Raw genomic sequence first — 21,706 nt, 5'->3', positions numbered from 1 at the left:
ATGCATTAGTTGTGGCTTAAAGGAGGCACTGAAGTGCCAACTAATAGCCCAAACTGAAAATGGCTTGCTACAAAGCACGGCACCTCCTTACGAGCGTGAGGCCCCTTCACAAACTCTCTTTAGCCCCTCTTGTGACAGCCCTCAATCAGTAAAACAGCAAGTCATTTTCCTAACATTTTTGTTGCATTTAGCTGCCATGGAGGAATACCTTAGGGCTTTAAGCCTGCTATCGATGCCCAACCTGATTCCCCACACTAAAATTAAATAAAAACACGACTGGCAACACTGCTCTTACCCAGTGTGCCACTATCATCCGGGTTTGGAGTCGCACCAGTATAGACATTTTGGGATAAATTAGTACACAGAAAGGGAAAGGCTGATCTAGAGAACACATGTTTTGATGTTTGCAATGTATCGTAATGAAATCTTGTCTTTATAAGGATTTATTAAAGCCAGTACATCATATATACAATAGGTTGCACCCTTAATTATTTTGATATTGAGTGGTCTGTGATATAGTAGGGAAATAGCACGAACAAAGACAAGAATCGCAGACTCCCCCTTCTCCTGATTTTTTTTTTGTTACTCTAGACCAATATTAGCTTACATTTGCTGACACTCTTGTTCAGAAGCCAAAGACAGTCTCATAGCTAAATGTTTTTTCATACAACACTTCTCACTTATTAATTTCATGGTCACCTCCTATAAGGAGGGTATTTTTTGCTAAAAACATAAATCACATTATACATTGCACGAAGCTGCCTAAATCCTTTCCAGTAGTACGGATATGGTCCGAAATAGCAGTACAATCTATTTCATCAGTAGTGCGTTGGAAGAAATTTGATCTCTATAGAAAAATAACTGGTGAGCAAAAAGTGTCTGCTCTTGAGATCTTTCGGACAAAAGCAGATGCTATAAGTGCAAGAGTATTAAAAAAAATGGAAACACATAGCACTAGCACTCATAAAGGAAGATCTATCAACCGAAATGTTGCTAATGAGACCCAACATGCTAAGAAACAGATAATGTATAATGATTGGATAAACACGATTGAAAGTAAAAATCTTTATAAAGCAAACCATGCAAGTAACTTGAACATTAGAGCCATCAATGAATTTCCACCTTGTCTGTTTATATTCCCTGATAAGGCATGAGAGCTTTTTTTAATGAAATTTCGTCTAAATACACTACCCACGAGATAGACTAGTAAGAACTAAGCAACAAGAAACAAATGTTATCTTTTGTAGGATATGTAAAAATCAGGCTGCGACAGAGAATTTGTACCACCTTCATAATGGTCCTCATTCCGAGTTAGGACTACACCATGGAGTAAATAGCTCCATGGTTGGCAACCATGGAGCTATTTACTCCATGGAATACCGGCATGGTGAATGGAGTAATTACCGGTCCATTCCAAGGTTGGATGGACCGGTAATTCCCCATAGCCCTTCCCCATCCCTGCCCCCATAGGGCTCAATGGGAATGGGGAAGGAGGTAATTACGGCACCGTAAATTACGGTGCCGTAATTTACTCCAAGGTCACTTTGCGGGTCCCGTAATTTACTCCTGCTAAAAGAGGGACCCGCAAAGGGAACTCGGAATACGGAGGTAAGGGATTAGCGCCATCGGTGCCCTTACAGGCGCCGGTAATCCCTTACCTCCAACCTCGAAATGACCCCCAATGACCTGTCCTGCCCTTGAACAAGAGAAATGTATGTAGAATTTATTTTGAGATCGGCCAGGCGATAATGAGCCCCGAGGACAGATGGGCCTGGATTTTGTCGGGTAAAGAGAAAAAGATGATTTTTATAATTTTTCATTTTTGGAACAAGATCATCAATTTGACAATGAAGATCTAAAGGTAAATGTATATGAAAGATGTTGAATAAGATAAATTGAAAAAGTTTATTTTTAAACTGAAACATTTTAAACAAAACAAAATTATGCATTGCGTTGCAAAGTTCATTAACTCATTACATTCATCACAGTTTAGCGCAAGGTACCCTTCTTTCTCTTGTACCCAAGACTTCATCTATCAACCAAAGGTTATTATAGATGTTCAGTAAATTCACGAACGTCTCTTATCAGAGAAATCAACAGCAACAAAAGGAAAAATTGCAGTAGTATTTTCTCTGTTCCCTTGCAATCAGGGACAGTGTATTTTATATAATCGTTCTACTCATCTGGGTTCTTGTTGTACACAGAACCTTAAGCTATCCTCTTTCAGTCCTTTCACTGCATTTCTTATTCTCTGAAATGAATGAATAAGTGAGAAATGTTGTATGTAAAAACATTTAGGTATGAGACTGTCTTTTGTTTGTGAACATGAGTGTCAGCAAATATAAGCTTATATTGGTCTAGAACAACAAAAAACGGGCGAGTCTGTGATTATTGTCTTTGTTAAAACCAGTACATACATGAGAGTTTCATGTAGAAGAACTTGCGGATTGGAAAGTGCATTGACCTGATTTTGTTTTTATATTTGAATATTTTTGTTTTAGTGGATTTTCAGACTGCTTATTAATTAGGTTTAAGTTAACACCTTGGGGCCACCTGTAGGAACTTGGCCGTCTCTTGGGCCAATCATTTAGTTATATAGGCCACACATCTTTTAATGATTCCTTAGCTACATTACTTGGGATTCTTAGGTCTTGCCAAACACTTCTTGGCTCTGCCTGAAAAAATTGTAGAAACCCCCTTCCATTTCTGTTCACCTCTGTACACCAGGCTGTGGGCTCATTGCCATCACCGTGCTTTTTCCGTTGTCCTGTTAATATCATGAGCTTACTGAAAGGCTGAGCTAAACACGTTGCTGGAGTAATGAAGTGGAATTGTAGTGGCAGCCTCAGCAGCTGTTGTGCTTCTACTTCTCACTTGCGCATGAAGGTGTGCTCTCAAGCAACCTTTGTGCTGTTCCAACAAATAAAACAAACATAAAATGCTAATTTCCCTCAGACTCCCAACTCTTTAAGAATCTTTGTTAAGGAGTTTAAATTCTTCAGGTTTCCACTTAAGTCTTTCTGTGCAATTGGTTTGGCTGGAATAAGTAGGGCTTAATTTTTCCACTCTTAAATCTGACTGCTGATCATGAACTTCAGAGCTTGCAGATGCCATGCTATCGCACTGCTGGAAATCTGCTGGCAATCTGGAGAATCTTTTGTGGATAAGACATGGTCCAGCTCTGAAGCCTATGGGCCTTTGTAGCAGAAAGGATGGATTATTTTTTGGGCGAAAGTGATGGAATTTAATTTGTCACAGTCGGACTTCAGGAGCGTAGACCAGCTTCAGTTTTTGTTCCCGGGTCTGTGGCATTTGCCTTGTAAGCTGGCTTGATGGCTTCAAATCCCGGCCCCAAAGTGTGCCAATTAAAGAACATTGCTACACTGTTCAACTCAAATAATTTTAATCTATTTTCAACTCTACATCATTGTCCGGCACGATTTCCACAGACGCCATAACTATAGACTCAGTTCTTTCCAATTAAGAAAACATTTGACAAAGGATATTTAAACATCAACAAATGGAAAAGGCCATAGCCTGGTTGCCCTGTCAGTGGAGGGCTGTGAAGTGTTGCAGGATGGTACACAACCTATAGATTAGCCTATCTGAGAAGCTGCTTCTTTGCAGCGGTCCACAATCGGCTCAAATGATGGCCTTCAGTGAAACTCAACAAGACAACGCATCTGCAAAAGTAAATTCGAAGTGAGCAAAATCGGGGTCTGGAAGCCTCCATGGAATGGCTGGGGCCAACATACTTCCACACTCGACTGCCTCCAGCATAATCTTCTATTCTCCCAAAAGACCCATGTCAGACAGCCCACAGCAAAGGTTTAGAATGGAAATGTTGATAGCTTCTCTGACAGCAGGAGTGCCTTGGGTGGACTAGTGATCTTAGCAGTGACACCAATGTACGAGGAGGGTCTGTTCCAATCTCCTTTTGGCACTGGTTGTAGTGTTTGGGGCACGGTATGCCACCGGGAGAATATATCAAGGAGGAGTTACCGAAGAGCGGGCTGGTCAGTGGGAAGGGTCACAGAGGATAAGGGACAGTTCATCAGTCTGAATAGTTGAGGTGCCTGGGGGCTTAGGGAGTATGGAGAGCCCTAGGGAAGCAGGCACCAAAAGAACTACTTGACGTGGGCAATTGAACAGTGTGTGTATTTATAGGTGGAAAGCAGGTGAAGCATCAAAATCCCTGGCGGCAATATCAAATGCACCCAGAAGAAAAAGGATTCATCTCAGTTGGCTACTGCTTGGAGACCACCTCATGTGTAGGTCCTGAATCTGTGTTATCATTTACGGTTCACCTGTGTTAATTCTTGACAATAAAACTGTGGCCTTCAGATTCCAACTAAAATGGTTGTGGTGTAACAACTGTGTGTTCAGAGATGAGGGGGTGCTTATGGCATGGTAGAACACCAGGAAGCACACATTGTGGGATGTTGAAGCTATGATACAGACAACAATGTCTACCTTTTGAAAAAGACCTGCAATTGTTGGTTATATCTCAGGACGCAGAACAGGTGTGTGGCTAGAAGATTGGAGTGGCATTGTGGTGAACATAATATCAGTGTGTATCTTCGAGTAGTAGCAGAGAATTGCACACTTCAAAATAGCACCAAAGAAGGTCAAACCTCCCAATGTTTAGTGGAACATTGCTTGGCACAGTGAGGCGCTGCTCCTCTGTGGACCTTACTTTGTACATATTTGCCCTTTGATGTTGCACATTAGACTGCAAATGAAGCTGTCCAGTCCACTATAGAGATTTGAAAGCCTTTCAGAAACCAAGCAATTGGTTAGAAGGAGAATGAAGCAATTCACCACCTTTCACCTGATCCTCTAGGCACTAACTCTTCTTCCCTGTCCACCGCTTATCGCCTCCCACCCACAGTTACATTCACAGTAATAAATATTCCTGCGCATCACTGTTCTTCATTTTATAGTTTGTAATGTTTTCACAATGGTATGCAGAGCCCAGTCAGGCAGAATGCCAATAAAAACCTGACGTGTACTTTTTTCAACTGACCTCCACCTGAACCTTCCATGCTTTGGTTGAAGTGCTCATCAAAGGGGTGAAAATGTAAGCGGAAGATGCATAGATAATGACCGCAGATGAGGAAAGGAATGCTCTCTGCACACAGCCTAAGTGTAACATTGTAGACATGCCTTAATCTCCACCTTTAGCCCCCACACTATTTTTATCTCCAGTCTCTTTGCCAAGAATTTTTTGCATCTACTACTTATTCCTGCTTCAGAGGCTGATTTTTAGAAAGTGTTGGAAGGTGAAAGCAAAGCTCAATCGTTTCAAATAACCCAGACTACTTCTGTAACATTTTTTCTGATGTTTGTTAATCTGCTTAGAATCACATGCTGTGCATAGGTCCGACATCCAGTGGTCACTGCGGAGTATTGCATTTTGTTTTTCGTAGTCGAAAAGGGGACGTCGACAAGGCGTGTCTGAAACACTATCCCTATAGTGACGTGCGTTGTACCCACAATCCCTCACGCGTCGAGGTCCCTCAGATTGTTTTTTTCCGCCCAGCTTCTGGTCGCCTTCACGCGGAGCTCCTCGAGAGACATTGCAACTCCTCGACCTTTGGTCGTTTTTTCACATAATATTAATAATCCCTCCCTCGACGCAGTTGTAAGCTGTTCTCCGCCGAGCAAAATCTTCGACGGAGGGTCGAGCGGAGGAAATCCTTCGGCGCTGCCGAACACGTGGCCTGGCCTCGCAGGCCATATACAGTAGGGAGAGTGGGGTCGTGGGACATCTCGGTCTTTTCTGAGAATGCCTTTCCCTTTCCCCTTCCTTTCCCTTGGGGTGCTTATCGCGATTTATTGCCTCGGCTATGGAGAGGACACCCTTTAGGTTTTGCCCGCTTTGCAAAGGCAAATTCACTTGGAAGGACAAGCATTCACGGTGTAACCGCTGCTTGCCCCTCGATCACAAGGAGGAAGGTTGCGCGGCTTGTCGGCTTCTTAAGCCTAAAACTCTAAAAGACCGTAGGGTTAAAAGGTGGGCGGCCTACGCGATGTCGAAGGCCGAAGGTTCACCCGCCGCTGCTACCACCGACAGTGACGAGGAACGCGATAACACGACCTCCGCTACGGAAGTCGAAACCCCCTCTAAGGAGCGCTTGCGCGCTTCGTCGTCTGTCCCCGGCCCCGACGGGCTCGGCTCACGCCCTGCTTATGGGGATGAACACCCCGGCGACACTGACGCACACAAAGACTCACATAAGCACACAACCCATGGCTCTTCTTCGTCTAAGACGAAAAGAGCTTCGGCGCCCAAGGAGACGCAGGTTCCACCGGCGGCCTCCTCGGACCGTTCGGGTTCGAAGCCCCTCTCGCAACCGCAGCCGCGACCAGCGACTGGGCTTTCGGCAAATAAGGGCGCCGCCCCCAAACCATCGGCCGGCGCGCATCAACAGAAGGCGCATACCGCCGTAGAGCGTTCGACACCCATAGCGTCGAAAACGCAAGCTTCCGCCGACAAACGAGTCGCCGAAAGCTTGGCGAGGATCGCTGTAGCCGACGCCCAGAAGCGTACGCCGAAGAACACGTCGAGCGCTACGCATAAGTCGAAAGACACGCCGAAAAAGCCCGAAGAAAGGCAGGGACTACCCCCTTCAGTCGGGGGGGTCACCCAGCACACCTGAAGGTTTTTTGGAGGGCGACGGGACACTTTCCTCGACGCTTTGGGAGAGGTCGAGCCATTTCCAGCTAGATGACTCTATTTTTCCCCCGCCAGACCGCTCTGGGGTACCCCATGAAACCATGGAAAGACTCCACCTCTGTATGGAGAGGATGGAAAGGTTTATGAATACCCAGACCTCTCAAACTCCCAAGAGGACTAGAGAAGGGCCTCAGGAGGACCCCAGGGCCAAAAATCCGAGGCTAGTCGATCCCCAGGTGGACACAGCCTCAGACTTCCATAACGTATACGACCTCACTGGGGAGGAAGAATACTTGGAGGAGGAGGATGTTTTCATGGACGATGAAGAAGGACAGAACCAGGAGGAATGTCTGGGAGACAGGCCAGACATTATAGAAGAAGGCTTCCGAGAAGATACTGAAGAAGGACCTTCGCACCCCTGGCAATCCCCATCAGTATATTCCGACACTGATGTCCTAAACCTAAATCCTCCTGACAATTCACCGGTTAGGAACACGTCTCCAATTGACGATCAGCCCACTTTCAATGCACTGTTGCGCAGAGCAGCAGCACATTTTGAACTGGACACTGGGGAGCTCTCTCCAGAATTAGACTTTGTGGAAAAAGTAATTAAAGAGAAACCCCCGGTCAGCCAAACCATTCCCCTCCTAGCTTCAGTGAAGAGAAGAATCATCCCTTCGCTGGCCACTCCCGCATTGATCAGAGGGGTCAATCCGAGAATTGAAAAACTTTTCACTCCTTCTCCCTCAGACCCGCTCTACATTAGGGGACATTCCATTCCGGATTCCCTAGTAGTATCTAATACTAGAAAGAGGGCAGGGGTACCACTTTCCACCAGTGAGGCACCCCCTGACAAGGAGGGCAAAAGGCTATATGCCCTTGCAAAAAGAGTAACTTCCTCGGCTGCCTTCTCAGCAAGAATTGCGAACAACAATTCTTTGCTTGCTAGCTATGCAGACGCGCAGTGGGCCAAACTGCGCAAGGACGCCGAGGAAGCACCGGAGCCTTTACGTACACGCCTACTTTCAACTATTGGCGAAGGAACCCAGGTGAACCAGAGCATTGTAAAGAACTCTCTGGACGCGGCAGAAACAGCGGGACGTTCCCTGGTGCAGGGAATACTCCTAAAACGCCATGTATGGCTGCGCAACTCAGGGTTTAAACCGGAGACACAGGCGTCTTTAATAAATAAACCTGTGGAAGACTCTAACCTCTTCGGAAAAGCGGTGGATGAAGCTCTAGAGATGGCTAAAAAAGAGTTCGATACTATCAAGACTCTTGACCAAATCTCTAAGCCCACTGCCAGACGCGGCTATGGCAACAAACGCTTTTTTCGTGGCCAACGCCAACAACAACAACAAAGTCAGCATCAACAATACCCTGCCACCAATTACCAGACCAATAGTGGGCAGTACAGCCAAAGAGGCCAACGCCGGGGTAAAGGGAGAGGTCGGGGATGTTTTGAAAAATTGAATATTGTGAGACCTCAAAATAGATTTATTCTGAATCCATTTACAACTTCCTGACGACATTTTCTGTGTTCACATATTATGCTGGAGTTTTGCACGAACGTAGGTGTTGTGCATCTCTGGAACTCTCCTTTCTAATGTGTTCCACCTTGTCACCCACAGATGCAACAAGGCAGCGGGCTTTTGGGCTGGTCTCGCAGGCGTACACCTCCATCTCTGCAGACGACTTTGCCGCCTTCGTGGGGTTGCCAGTTGAGGACGCTGTTAAAGGTAATGTAATGGGCCCGCAGACAATGTCGATAGGGTTGCACCACCATATGCCAAGTCGTTGTAAGAAATTAGTTGAGCCGGTCACTGGCACTTACTCCACAGGGTGATTGTAACCAAAAAAAGTAATTTCCCCCAACTATATTAGGATAAACAAAAGCCCCTCAATGTGTCCAAACAATACTGTCACACAAATACATGCTTCATATAGCGGATTATGTCGGTTTAGTAGACAGAAAAGATAGGTCAAGCCGGTCTGTGCAGTGTGACCATAAAACCAACTACATTTGAAAACGGATTTGTTTGCTTGCCTTGTTTTCACTTTGTGCATATGAGGGATACAGTTTGCATATGGAGAAGCTGATTTCAGTGTTGGGTAAGGTTGTAATGGAGTAAAAGTCTACACAAAGCTTTAACTGTTCTAACACTTGCCATACTGCAAAAATAACTTTCCTTGCATTATTTAGTGTTTTATCTCACTGTCCCTTTAGTAAAGAATTTGCAATTCAGTTGTGTATTGCTCTCAAGTCCTATTCTATTCTTCTGTGCCCATCCCGTTGTATATGCCGAAGACTTTATCTTTGCCAGTCTACAAAAGGTCCAGCTGAAAGTCTCCATATCTTCGTGCTAATTCCCATCGCCAACCAGTGCTTTAGAGAAGGGCTCTGTTTCCCTGTTCCACTCACCAAGCCTTACAATTCCAAGGGTGAAAGGTTTTGTACCACCCTTCCAATCCATTCATCTGTCCAACCGAAGCGTTAAATACTATGTCCTTATGCCAGTTGTTTAGACTTCTCAATTCTAGAGGCTCTATGTAAATTCTCTGAGCCAAGGTTTCTTGAGTCATGTGTGCGAGTCAAGTGGGGGTCAGTGGAAGGCTATGATTGTCCTGATTATCCTGCTTGGTGCTGGCAAGTCATAAAATCATACCACACATAGTTACATTAATTAAACAATTGGAGGAAACTGGATCATGTTCTGAACTAGTTTGGTCACTCGAAGGTTTGAGAAACTCTGCTCTTAACTTGTAGACCAAGAGGGGACACCGGCACTGAGTTCCTGTGCCAATCACCTAAATTGGTCCATGCTAAATGTGACAGTAATTTCAGTCACATCTTGCTCCCTCCCGTGTTATTTCGGCTTGGTATGAGAATATAATAAACAACATTAAAAAAAAATACAAATTCACTAGAGGAAAAAACGATGGTATGATAATGATGTAAAACTTAGAAACCTTTTGACGTTGGCAACTTTTTTTTTATAATTCAATTTTTATTGGTTTTTCAACACAACAAAAGACCTTATGCATGTACTATAGATTGGGCACAGGCCCGCAACAACTTTAGAACTTAAAGACAGCACAAGACTTTGGTACTTTTCTCGCCTCCCCCTCCCCCCACACCTACCTCGAGGCTCAAAGTTTAATTAACATAATACCCCTCTTTGGGCAGTGTCCTCCGGGTTTATGGCAGTCAACGTATAGTTGACTCTCCGGAGTCATATTCAGTGTGTTTTGCGCAAGGGACTATTTCGGGCCGGGTGGCGAGATCCTGTTTTCCTCCGGACCCGACCTCGGTGTTGGCAAACACCTCCATGAATTGCAGCCAGGCCATGTATTGCCGCCGTTAGTCTCTCCATAAAGTATATGTCCTTAGCCACTGCTACCCATTCCCTTTTTGTGGGGAGGGCCTCTCTTTTCCAAGTCCTGGCTCGTGCGGCTCTAGCAGCCAGCAGAGGAAAGTGTATCAGGTCTGGCAATTTTTCCCAGTATTCATCTCCTTGTTGTAAACCAAAAATCACCAAGATGGGGTCCAGTGGGTAGTCTCCCTCCCCCGCCTCCCTGATCCAACTAAGCACCTCTGACCAATATGTTTGGACCTTTTGGCATGTCCACCACATATGCCAGTAGTCAGCCTTACCCCCACATCCGTGCCAACACACTGGGGCAACATCCGGGAACATCTTTGAGAGGGTGGTCGGGTCGTATTGCCACCTGTGGAGGGGTTTGACTGCATGGGTGTTATACTGGCAGGAGATAGACATTTTGAAGGCCCTGGTGCAGAGTCTCCCCCAGAGGTCGTCCCCTATGGCGCAGCCCAGGTCCCTTTCCCATCTCCTTCTAAGGCTCCCCGTCGTTCCCTCACGGGGGCTAATAGAGCTTGATACAGGAGTGAGATAAGCCCCTTCATTTCTGTATGGGAGTCTAAAATTTTCTCCACTGGGGTGAGCTTTCTTTTGTATACGTTCCTTCAGTTTTGGCTTCATTAGGATTCCCTTGAGTCTAAAGTACAGGAGAGGGGGGGAGAGCCTACCAATTCCCAATGCCTCCTCAAGTTCCTGGATAGGTATAAATGAGTTCTCCCTCACCAGCTGACCAACCCTGCACAACCCCGCATCGAACCAGTGCTGGTAGTGTTCATGGCCTGGGATTTCTTCTAGTACTGGGGTGGACCAGATGTGACTTAGTGGGGAGGGCCAAGTAGTAACTTTCTCCCTGTTTCCCTTCCCTGCTGATTGGGTGATCCCTGATCCTTCTCGGGAGTTTTTGCAGCGGGACCCATAACCATTTACCAACAGTGACTGGGCTCAGGAAGGAGTTCTCAATGTAGACCCAGTGTTTATTGGGGTCCTCTCTAAGGTGAGGGGCTAGAACTCTAAGTTGGGTCGCTCTGTGATGGGCCTCGAGATCTGCAAGGGCGACTCCCCCTCTTTCTTTGGGGAGGGTAAGGGTCTCATACCCTATTCTGGGTTTCCGGCCTTGCCCTATAAATTTCACTATGCACCTCCTGGCTTCTCTTAGATGTAGTGTGGGGGGCTTCAGGGGATCATCTGGAAGAGGTACAGCACTTTGGGGAGCATGTTCATCTTTACCGCGTTTATTCTACCCATCCACGAGATTTGCCCCTTCCCCCATCCCTCCATTTCCCTGTATAGTTTCTCAAACAGAGGGGGGTAGTTTGCCTGACTCAAGTCCTCATTCGGTCGAACTATATTAATTCCCAGATATGTTATCCCATCCACACAAACCTGGAGGCCTAGAGGGGCCAATTCGGATAAGCATCTGTCTGCATCTGATGCGAATGGGAAGATCGACTTGCTGATGTTGACCTTGAAGCCGGAGAAATGGCCGAACCGCTCAATTATCTGCAGAGCGGCCGGGATTGACCGAGTGGGTTCCCTTAGGTGGAGCAGGAGATTGTCTGCATAAAGACCCAGTTTGAATGTGCGGTCTCCCACCTCTATGCCCCGCACCAAAGTAGCACCTCTGAGATACTCTGCGAGTATTTCCATGGTCAAGGCGAAGAGGAGGGGGGAGAGGGGACAGCCCTGCCTCGTCCCTCTCTGGAGGCAGAAAGCAAGTGAGAGGCACTCATTGACGCTTAGTCTGGCTGTCGGAGACTCATAACGCTTTGATGGCCTGCCTGATCCCGATTCCAAACCCCAGCTTAACGAGTGCCCCATGCAGAAACCCCCAGTCGAATGCTTTTTCGGCGTGGATGGACACCAGGACCGGGCTATTTCCCTGCGGGGCTGCAATCCTCATGAGATGCAGAGTTTTACGGAGAGTGTCAGCCCCTTGTCTACCCTGGGTGAAGCCAACCTGATCTGGGTGGATCAGGTTCGGCATATGGCCATCGAGCCTCGTCGCGATGATCCTCGTGAACAGTTTAGCGTCCACGTTGAGGAGAGAGATTGGTCTATAGGAGCGACAGTCCGCTGGGTCTTTTCCCTCCTTTGGGATTACTGTGATCAGCGCTTTGCCAAATGATGGGGGTGCCCTTCTCGTCTGCATTATGTATGAAAACAGACCGGCCAAGAACCCTACCAGCCGTTCCGAGAAAGCCTTGTAGAAGCCCGCTGTGTACCCGTCTTCCCCGGGGGCCCTAACCAGCTTCAGTCCCGATATTGCTTTTAGCATCTCCTCCTCTGAAATCGGGGCGTCTAGGGCTTCGGACTCTGGTATTCCAAGCGAAGGGAGGGTGACCCTGCCTAAGTAGTTCTCTTGTGCTTCCCCATCCACCTCCCCTCCCTCGTATATAGACTCTTGTAGTAGCTAGCGAATTTCTCTGCTATCCCTACTGGATCCGATCTCTCCCCCTCTGCTGCATTCCCAACTTGTGACACCCACCTGTCCGCTCTTTGGCCCCTGAGCTTAGCCGCAAGCATGGCATCGGCCTTGTCGCCTTTTTTATAGAACCTCTGACATAGGCGTTGGAGGCCCGCCACTATTTTGCCCAGTTCGATTTCCCCGAGTTCCTGTCTTTTCTCTCTAGCCTTCCCCTCAGACCTTTCCAGGGAGAGCATCTCTGACCTCAGCCTGTGGGACAGGAGGGTCCTCTCTCTCTTTAGAAGCTCCTTCACTTATCAACCTCCCCCTCCAGGTCGCCTTAGCCGCCTCCCAGACCATCTCCGGGGCCACTTCTCCTGTATTATTGAGTTCGAAGAATTCTTCGATTGCGGTCGACATTTCTTCCCTGAACACGGAGTCCCAGGAAGTCATTGCATTTCCACAGGGATTCCCTGGTATTTAAACACGAAATATTAACGTCAGTCCAGACCATGTCATGGTCCGACCAGCTGACTGGGCGGATCTCACATGCCTCTATTCTGCTCATGTGCTAGTATTCTGTAAACAGATAATCTATTGTTCTAGTTCCATGGGCTGCCGAATAGAAAGTCCATCCCCTAACTTTCGGATGGAGGTCCCTCCATATGACAACCAGCCCCTGTTCCCACATCAGGTCCCGGAGCCCACTTTCCGGATTCCCCCCTGCCCCTTCTAGCTGGGTGCGCCCCCCACTATGGTCCAGGTCCCGTTCCGCCCACATGTTAAGATCCCCCACCCCCCCACGAAAAGGAGACCTTCAGTTCTGTGCCGCACTTCTCCAATGACCTCCTGGAGGAATTCCCACTGACCTACATTGTGGCAGTAGATGGCCACTAGAGTGATCCTCGAGCTATGCAGGTTACCAGACACCACCAAGGCTCTCCCGTCCTCTTCCCCCCCCCCCCCCACTGGTTACCTCTGAGTTTTTGGTGCTTGTGGAGCAATATTCCGACCCCACCTTTCTTTATGGGGCTGGAAGCCCAAAATGTCTGGCCCACATGTACACCGGGGATGACCCTTTCCTCGCCCCTCACGATTCTGGTCTCCTGTATAAAGTGGACGTCTATCCCTGTGTCCTTTATTTCTCGCCCCAAAAGGGAGCGCTTTGTTGGGGAGTTTCTCTCATTGTCTGCCATTTCTTTTACACATTTTGTTCGCTAAGTTCCCGGTCCAGAGGGAACTGTCCTGACCCCCTTTGGGGCTGGAACCAAAATGAGCCTGAGGTCCCCTACTCACCCCTACCCGTCCTTCCCCCTCCCCCTCCCCCTCTTTTCTGAGATGCCTGCCAATGGGCAAGACACCAGGGTGAAAGCATGCTTGTGCACCACAGTTCTCTTTTATCAAACTTTATGCCCCTGACCGGGGATATCCAGCAACAATTCCTGCACTCTCCCCCAGGCCCTATTCCATTCTCTCTTCTCTTCCTGCTGCAGACGGCGGGGTGTTAGGTTTTTTAAATGTTCTCCTGCCCTTTGTTTTCTTCTTTGTTGACCAGGGGCCCTCCGGTTCTCTCCTTGGTTCTGCTCTTTCTTGAGTTCCTGCTCCTATCTCCTCGTGGGTATCTCTGTTGAGCACCTGTGACACCTGTGTGGCTTCCTTTCCGCTGATGACCCTATAGTCCACTCCCGCCCTTTCGAAGGATAAGGCAAACGGGTAAGACCATCTGTATCTTATTTCCTGGCTCGTGAGCCACTGAGTGAGAGGGCGGCATTCCCTTCTACGGGTGAGTGTGAGAGCGGATAGATCTTGATAAATCCTAATCGTGTCCCCTTCAAAGATGAAGCTCCCCAGCCTTTTTGCCTTTTCAAGGACCTCCATTTTCTCCCTGTAGCGGAGGAACCGCACCACGATTGACCATGGGGCCCCCCACCCCTCCTCCACCTCGATGTACTCTCTCCAGTTGGACCTCTTTGCCCCCCCCCCCCCCTCCAGCGCAAAGAGTTGGTTAATCAAGCCCTGGACTTTTCTCCCCACGTCGGCTGCTGTCTTCCCCTCTCTCCTGTGTCACACCATGATACGCAGGTTGTTTCGGCGTTCTCTATTCTCTAAATCGTCCATCTTGAGAAGCATGTCCTCCTCTTTTAACTCTAGGTCTGTTAGCCTTGCCTCATATTTCATGTCTAAGAGGTCTGTTTGGAGATGGTTGTTTTCCATCCCCTCCATTTTGTCCTCCAGAGTGTCCACTCTCCCCTTGAGGTCTAGGATCGACGCCTGTATGTCCGTGCAAATCACCTTGATTTCTTGGAGGATGTCCCTAAGAACGTCCTTGGTGAGCGCAGCTGAGGGTGGTTCTCCTACGGAGGGCATGGTGGCTCCAGAGGCCTTGGGCCGTGTTGGGGAATGCCTGCGGAAGCGCTGTAGCGAGGTGATCCCTCCAGAGGGTGGGGTCCGCTCCAGGGTCCGTGCCGGGAGGGGCACCCAGAAGTGGCGCCTCTGTGTAGGTTCAACACGGGGTGCCCAGGGTGTTTGGCCCGCGGCCGGCGCCCGTATTGCTTCTTCTCCCTCCAGCGTGTGTGCGCAGGAGCCCTTGCCTCCAGCCCCTGGGAGAGCACGGCACCCCTCCAGGCCACAGCCCCAGAGCGCAGTCTGCTGGTGGTGGTGGTGGCGGCGGGGGGGGGCCGACCCCCAGGCCACCCTGGGTCCTCGGTGGTCCGATCAACCTCGCTGTCCTCAGCGCTCGCCGAGCTCCTCAGCCCGCGTCTGATGCAGGCGGTGCGGGTCCGCGCTCCTGCGGCCTGCGTCCTCCCTCGGGCGGTGGTGACGGCAGGGGGGGGCGCACGGTCCCCCCCCGTCTCAACCTCGCTCGGGTAGGAGAGGCCAGCGTCTCGGTGCCCGCAGATCCGGCGCTCAGTCGGGCCCCTTCCTTGGGGTCGCGGAACAGGCCCACACCTCGGGGAAGCTGAGAGGCCCCAAACATGCTCCTTATGTGGCGGCTGTTCCCCGGGTAAACTCTGTACCCCCGGCCGGGGTCTGTAGAGGCCCTGCGCTGCAGAGGGAGCACGAGCCTCACACGTCCTGCATGTTCCGTGCTCCCTGGTGGTCCCTCTTGTCCCGTTGGCAACTTTTGTTTCCAATGCACCATGCATGCTCTGCTCATGCAATCCATGTACTGTGCTTCTGTCCATGCCCTCATGCCTCGATCCAAGGGCTGTGCACGGTTAACCTCTCTACAGTGCCTTATGTCATGTCAGCACTGTACCCATTGGGCATACTCTTTTTCAGCACAGAACCCTTAAGGCATCGCAACAAGCCATCATGCCCTCTAGGCACTGTAAGGAGGATGACTGCAGGGGGCCTCCATATGGTAAGGCCATGTCCGTATCAAGACCTCTGTAAGGCGGTACACTGTACTAAGGGAATCTCTGATGGCTAAGGACCATAACAGAGTCACAGTCCAGGGACGGGCCACATGGTGGGACTACAGGAATGGTGCCGGATCCATGCCCCTTGTGGTTGTCTCCACTGATTTCTCAAACTCCTCTCTGGTTTGTGAAGCCTGGGGGCACCAAATCTAAGTTTGTCAAATGCAAAAATCGTGCATGGCCCCACCGCATGAGTTCACAAACCCGCCCCCTGGTTTTGAGTTGCTAGCGACCACATTTTAGCATGTTATTTTCTCATTTGGGACATGTTCTTGCCATCATCCTGTTAAGGTCCTGCCCAAGGAAGTTACTAAATGCCACTTCTCTGACCAAAGTTTTCCAACACTAGATCGCAGACATCTCAAAATGTTTAGTCTGCCTTACACTAACTGAGGTCTTGCATTCTGATTTGAATTTGAATTTGTGAACTGTTAATGACCCCAATGAAAATCATTTTTATCCCACTTTTTGGAGGTCTAAAAAAAAAAATAATAATTAAAAAAGCGCTGTGAATCACCACCAAACGAAGCAGTGGGTTTGAGCGTGCACAGATGCCAACTTCTCCAGCATGGGGTCTGGCATGGATTCACATGCTCCTGAGTATTCCCTGTTGTCAGGCTGGGAATCCTCGGTAAAAGAAAAAAGTTTCACTTTCGTTTATTAACTGTCTTTCTCTTATAAACCAATCACTGAGCTCCGGGTCATTCTGCCACCAGCCAATGACTGCCCTCTCCCTAAGCCCCTCCTCTGGCAGCCATCTTCAGATTTTTACTGCACATTGAAGTGTTAGGAGTCCTCGCGTTTCGCTTTTAGAGCTTTCTGTGTTTTTCATGCTTTTTTGGCTAGGAAAACCCTATTTGGTCAATTGAGCCAGTGTGCTCCACCGTTTACTCATCAGGGACCCGTTTTTCGGCATCTTTTATCACCCCTCAAGGGCAAAATGCTTTTTTCTTGTAAGTTTCCAGAAGACCATCAGGCCTACACCGCGCTGGAGCGTGTCGGAGGAGTAGGACGGGGCTTCCCTCTTCAAGCTCTGCACCAGCTGCGGTTTGCGGAATGTTTTCACGGACGACAAGCATTCCCAGTGCCTTTGTCTTCAACCGACGCACAAGGAAGAAGATTGCAAGATCTGACGTGGCTTTTCCAAGCGCACAATGAAGGATCGGCACATCAGACTGGTGGCGTGGCTCAAAGCCAGGGCCTCTACCTTGTGTGGTCCACAGGGGCATGCCTCATCTGGATCCAGCCAGCCAGAGCGGGCTTCTGTCCTTTTGAGGGTGCTCCATCTATGGGGGCCCAAGACAAGACCAAGCACTGCGAGTCTGCTTCCGTCGGGGTCGCCGCACAAGCAAGTACCGCGCCGGTGAGGGTGCTTTCATCATCTCCACCAGCCTCGCTCTCCAGCCATCGCGAGAAGCCGGTGAAAGCCAAGCAGTATAAGGCCAACCTTACGGTTAAGGCCCAGGTGATTCAGGCCAAATAGTCTCCTTCCATCAAGGTGGTTGCTGCCGCCCTCTCAAAGCCAAAAGGGTTTGACCCGGTCCAGAGTACCCCAGTGGTGGTCAGGGTGTCTCTTCCTCCCAGGCGGGGAGGTATTGTGGAAGAACTCCAGGGCACAGAAATGTCTTAGTCCGATGAAGAGGACATAGTTTCTGCCCACACCATCCTGGAGGAATGGGGTGACGACGAAGGTGATGAGAGCGTTGAGGAGATGGCCACCGGAAGCGATGATATATATTTTATTTATATCGCGCTCATACACAGGTGTTTCAGAGCGCGACCAGGCAAAGGGAGGGGGAACAGTGGAGAACAACACAACGATCTTACTAGGCCCAGTGACATTGAGAACGTGCAAGTGCATGGGGAAGGGAAAAAGGGGGAAAGTGCATGGGAGGGGGAGAAATTGGAAAGTGCAGAAGCATAAGAGAGGACAAGATAAATAAGTAAATAAATAAATACTGTGATCAGAAACAGTGGTAGTGCACGCATGTGCGGGCCAAGTGCAAGGTTAGTCAGATAGGGAGTATCTGATCAGTGCAGACGAAGAGTGGGGGGCCTGTATGGGTACAGATACAGGCCCCAGTGCAAGGGGTGGCCAGGGGGCAGTGCCGGAGAGCGACGGGGTGAGCAGGGACCTGGGCACGAAGGGCAGATGGTGGCCAGGTGCAGCATTGCTGAGAGAGAAAGCATATCAGCAAGGGAGAGGAGAGGGAAAGGCAGAGGCGAAGAGGAAGGTCTTGAGGAGCTTCCGGAACCGTAGGTGGTTCTCCTCAAGTTTCAAGGTGGCAGGTAGGCAGTTCCAGAGGGAAGCCCCCGCAAAAGACAAAGATCTACCACCAGCTTGTTTCTTTGAAAAACGACTGACCCTGAGGGAGTTGGAGGTAGAGGAGCGAAGGGCCCTAGAGGGGAGGTATTTACGGAGGGATAGTTGAAGGTAATTTGGACCCAGGCCCCAGAAAGCCTTGTGGACAATGCAGAGGGTTTTAAATGTAATCCTAGCAGCCACAGGGAGCCAATGAAGGGATTTCAGAGCTGGAGAGATGCGATCCCAGGGCTTGAGGCCAAGGTCAAGTCTCGCAGTCCTGTTCTGGATTAGTTGTAAAGGGCAGAGAGTGGAAGCAGGTAGATTTAGAAAAAGGCTGTTACAGTGGTCCAACCTAGAGAGAATCGGAACTTGGGAGACAAGGAGCTTCTGAGGGAAGGAGAGGAAAGGAAGAGTACCTTTAAGGAGGTACAGTAAGAAGTTAGACTTTTTGGAGACATCCGAGATGTGTGCGGAGAAGGAAAGTGTGGAGTCAAAGATGACCCCAAGGTTCTTAGCTTTGCTGGTAGGGGCAGGAGGAGGGCCAAGGGAGGCTGGCCAGAGAGTGAGGGGAAAGGATGGAAGGCGTGTACCAATGAGGAGGATCTCAGTCTTGTTGGCGTTTAAACAAAGATCATTTGCAGCACACCAATTTTGAATGGCGATTAGGCAGTCAGAGATGAGGGAAGGAGAGGACGTCGCCAAGGGAAGCCTGGAAATGAGTTGGGTGTCGTCAGCATAGCACTGGAAATTTGAGCAGAAAATGGAAATGAGGTAGGCAAGAGTTGCCAGATATTGATTGAAAAGCCAGGGTGAGAGGTTAGACCCCTGGGGAACACCGAAGGTAGAGAGGGAGATGGAGGATAGGAAGGACCCAAGTTGTACCTGGGAGGGTCGATCGGAGAGAAAAGAGGTCAGCCAGGCCAGAGCCTGATCAGTGATACCCAGGTTGTCACGGAGACGATTTAGCAGGGTGGTATGGTTGACCGTGTCAAAAGCAGAGGAGAGATCAAGTAGGATGAGGGAGGACAGAGGGAATGTTAGAGCCAAGGTTGGAGAGCAGGTCTTCACAGATGTTCAGGAGAGCAGTTTCTGTACTTCTGGCAGCTCTGAAGCCAGATTGGTGGTCATGGAGAGAGCCAACTGAGTCAGAGTGAAGGTTAAGCTGAGAGATGGCAAGCTTTTCCAGGAGCCTACCCAAAAAGGGAGTAATGGAAATTGGGCGATAGTTAGCCGGACAAGAGGGGGATCAGCTGTGGGTTTCTTGAGGAGAGTATATACAAGGGAGTGCTTGAGAGGGGAGGGGAAAGTTACAGAGGCAAAGGAGAGTTTGCAGAAGTCTGCAAGGGCCGGAGCAAGGGTATCGATGTGGTCCTTAAGAGTTTTGGAGATGCAGGGATGGACCTGTATTGAGGAGGCTTTCATGGATCGGACTTGTCTAGCGACCTCATAGGGGGAGAAAAGAGGAAAGTCAGAGAAAGAGGGAGGAGGGGTAGCTGAGGGTGGTTCAGCATGCAGAGAGGGAGAGGGGAGAGGAGCAGAGTGAGGACAAGATGTCCTGGGTTTTAGAGATAAAATGTGAGGCAAGGTCATTGCAAAGAGCCTGAGAGGTGAGAGGAGGGGTGGATACTGCGTCGGGGTTGGCCTGCTCCTTGCGGATTTTAAAGAGTTTAGCCGAGTTGTTAGTTGCCGCAGAGATACGGGCTTGAATATGGACTTGCTTCATGGTACGTACAGCGAGACGGTATTACCGTTGGAGTAGGCGGCAGGCCAGTTTGTCAGAGGATGAGCAAGAGGCCCTCTATTTCCTCTCGGCCGCCCTACACTTGCTTTTGAGTGTAGCTAGGTCGGAGTGAAACCAAGAATTACACTTGGTTTTGGGCTTCAAGCAGATCCTCATAACAGGGGCAAGAGCATCAAGAGTATCAGAAATAGAGGAGTAGAGGAGAGACAGGGCTGTGTCAGGGTGTGAGTCAGCCAGGAGTGGAGGATGGGGTGAGAAAGTGGCAGCGAAAGCCTCGATTAACACACGTTTCATGGGCCGGATGTCCAAGAAGGTGGGTGGCAGTCTAGGGGTAGGCTTGGCTTGAGGGGAGGAGATGGGAAGATGAGAGGAGAGGAGGCAGTGATCACTCCAGGAAAGAGGAGTGGTGAGGGGAGTAGCTAGGGGGAGGCCGGAGGAGATCAAGACATCCAGTGTGTGGCCAGCAGAGTGAGTCGGGCCGGAGGGGAGGATAGAAAGGGACAGTGAATCGCAGAGGTCGCGAAAGAGCACAGATGAGTAACAGGGAGAATCAAGATGGATGTTAAGGTCCCCAAGGAGGAGTTGAGAGGTAGAGGCCAGCAGGGCGGAGGAGAGATCTGCCCACTCAGAGAGAAAAGAGGTGAATTGACCAGGTGGCTGGTAGAGTGTAGCAACAGTAAGGGGGTGGCTCGGAGAGGGAGAGCCTACAGACAAGGCATTTGAAAGAGGAGTAAGTCTGGCGATGGCGACGTCGGCTGGGACCCAGGCACCTCCCTGAGATCTGTCGCAGGATATTCTGTCGACTGTTGGAGATTCAGAATAGGATGTCGACGGCACCACCAGCGACAACCCCGTTGACACCAGGGCCATCACCACTGAAGAAAAGGAGGAGACGCCCTACCAGTCCCCCCATGAGACGGCGACAACAGTGGAATCTCTCTGCCACCAAGGGCTTCTCCTGCGGACGAAGTGGGTTCCTTCCACTCCATGATCGCCCGTGCGTCAGAAGTCTTTCAACTCAACCCTGAAAGAGAAGGAGGGGGGCTTCCTGTATCAGTGTTGGGAGGTGAAAAGGAAGACTATTCTGTCGGTACCGCTCCTGGACGACGTCTGGGATGACTGGCTGGTGCTGCTGAAGAACTCTGCCTCAGCACCGGCAACGAGGGACCGTCTAGAAAAGAAATACTGGGTGCCAGAATCTGCACCTAAGTGTCTGCAGTCATAACCATCGCCAGACTAAGTGGACTCGGCTGCGGCTAGAAAGAAGTCGTCCAACCAGTCATCGTCAGCCACTGCCCCCCCTGGGCTGCAAGGGGAAGAAGTTGGATGCCATGGGACAGATAATTTATTCGGCAGTGACGACGGTCAAGGCGGCCAACGCCGTAGCAATCCTGGCCAGGTACGACCAGTAGCTATGGTACAAGATGGCTCCAATCCTGGATTTCAACCCCGAGGACAGGCGGGTTAGAGGCAATGGAGATCCTTCAGGAAGGCGAGGTGGCGTCGGACCATGCCATCACCGTGGCCCTGGACATTGCGGAGACGGGGTTCCGCCAGATGGGAAACAGGGTTTGTCTCCATAGTCATGGCTGACTGAAGGCCACCAACTTCAGACAAAAGGTCCAGATGAGGGTTCTGGACATGCCGTTCGACCGAGACCAAGCAGGGCTGAACGAGCCGGGATGTCGGGCTCCCACCCCTCCACTCCGGTGGGAGGCCGGCTGGCAAACTTCATCAGCGTGTGGGAAAACCTCTCCACTGATCGATGGGTGCTG

The 21,706-nt window shown here is 49.7% G+C and overlaps 1 protein-coding gene across 1 annotated transcript in view; it reads left to right on the top strand.

Moving 5' to 3' along the window:
• Positions 1 to 21,706, top strand: part of COPS8 (COP9 signalosome subunit 8) — a 248,396-nt gene that overhangs the window by 196,651 nt on the left and 30,039 nt on the right. The window contains exon 5 of the mRNA XM_069615984.1: positions 8,311 to 8,418. Coding sequence (XP_069472085.1) covers positions 8,311 to 8,418 — 108 coding nt within the window. The remainder of the gene's footprint in view (positions 1 to 8,310; positions 8,419 to 21,706) is intronic.

Source organism: Ambystoma mexicanum, chromosome 9 (genome assembly GCF_040938575.1).
Source record: "Ambystoma mexicanum isolate Mex_15411 chromosome 9, UKY_AmexF1_1, whole genome shotgun sequence".
NCBI classification, from domain to species: Eukaryota; Metazoa; Chordata; class Amphibia; order Caudata; family Ambystomatidae; genus Ambystoma; species Ambystoma mexicanum.
This window is presented reverse-complemented; position numbering and strand designations above follow the sequence as displayed.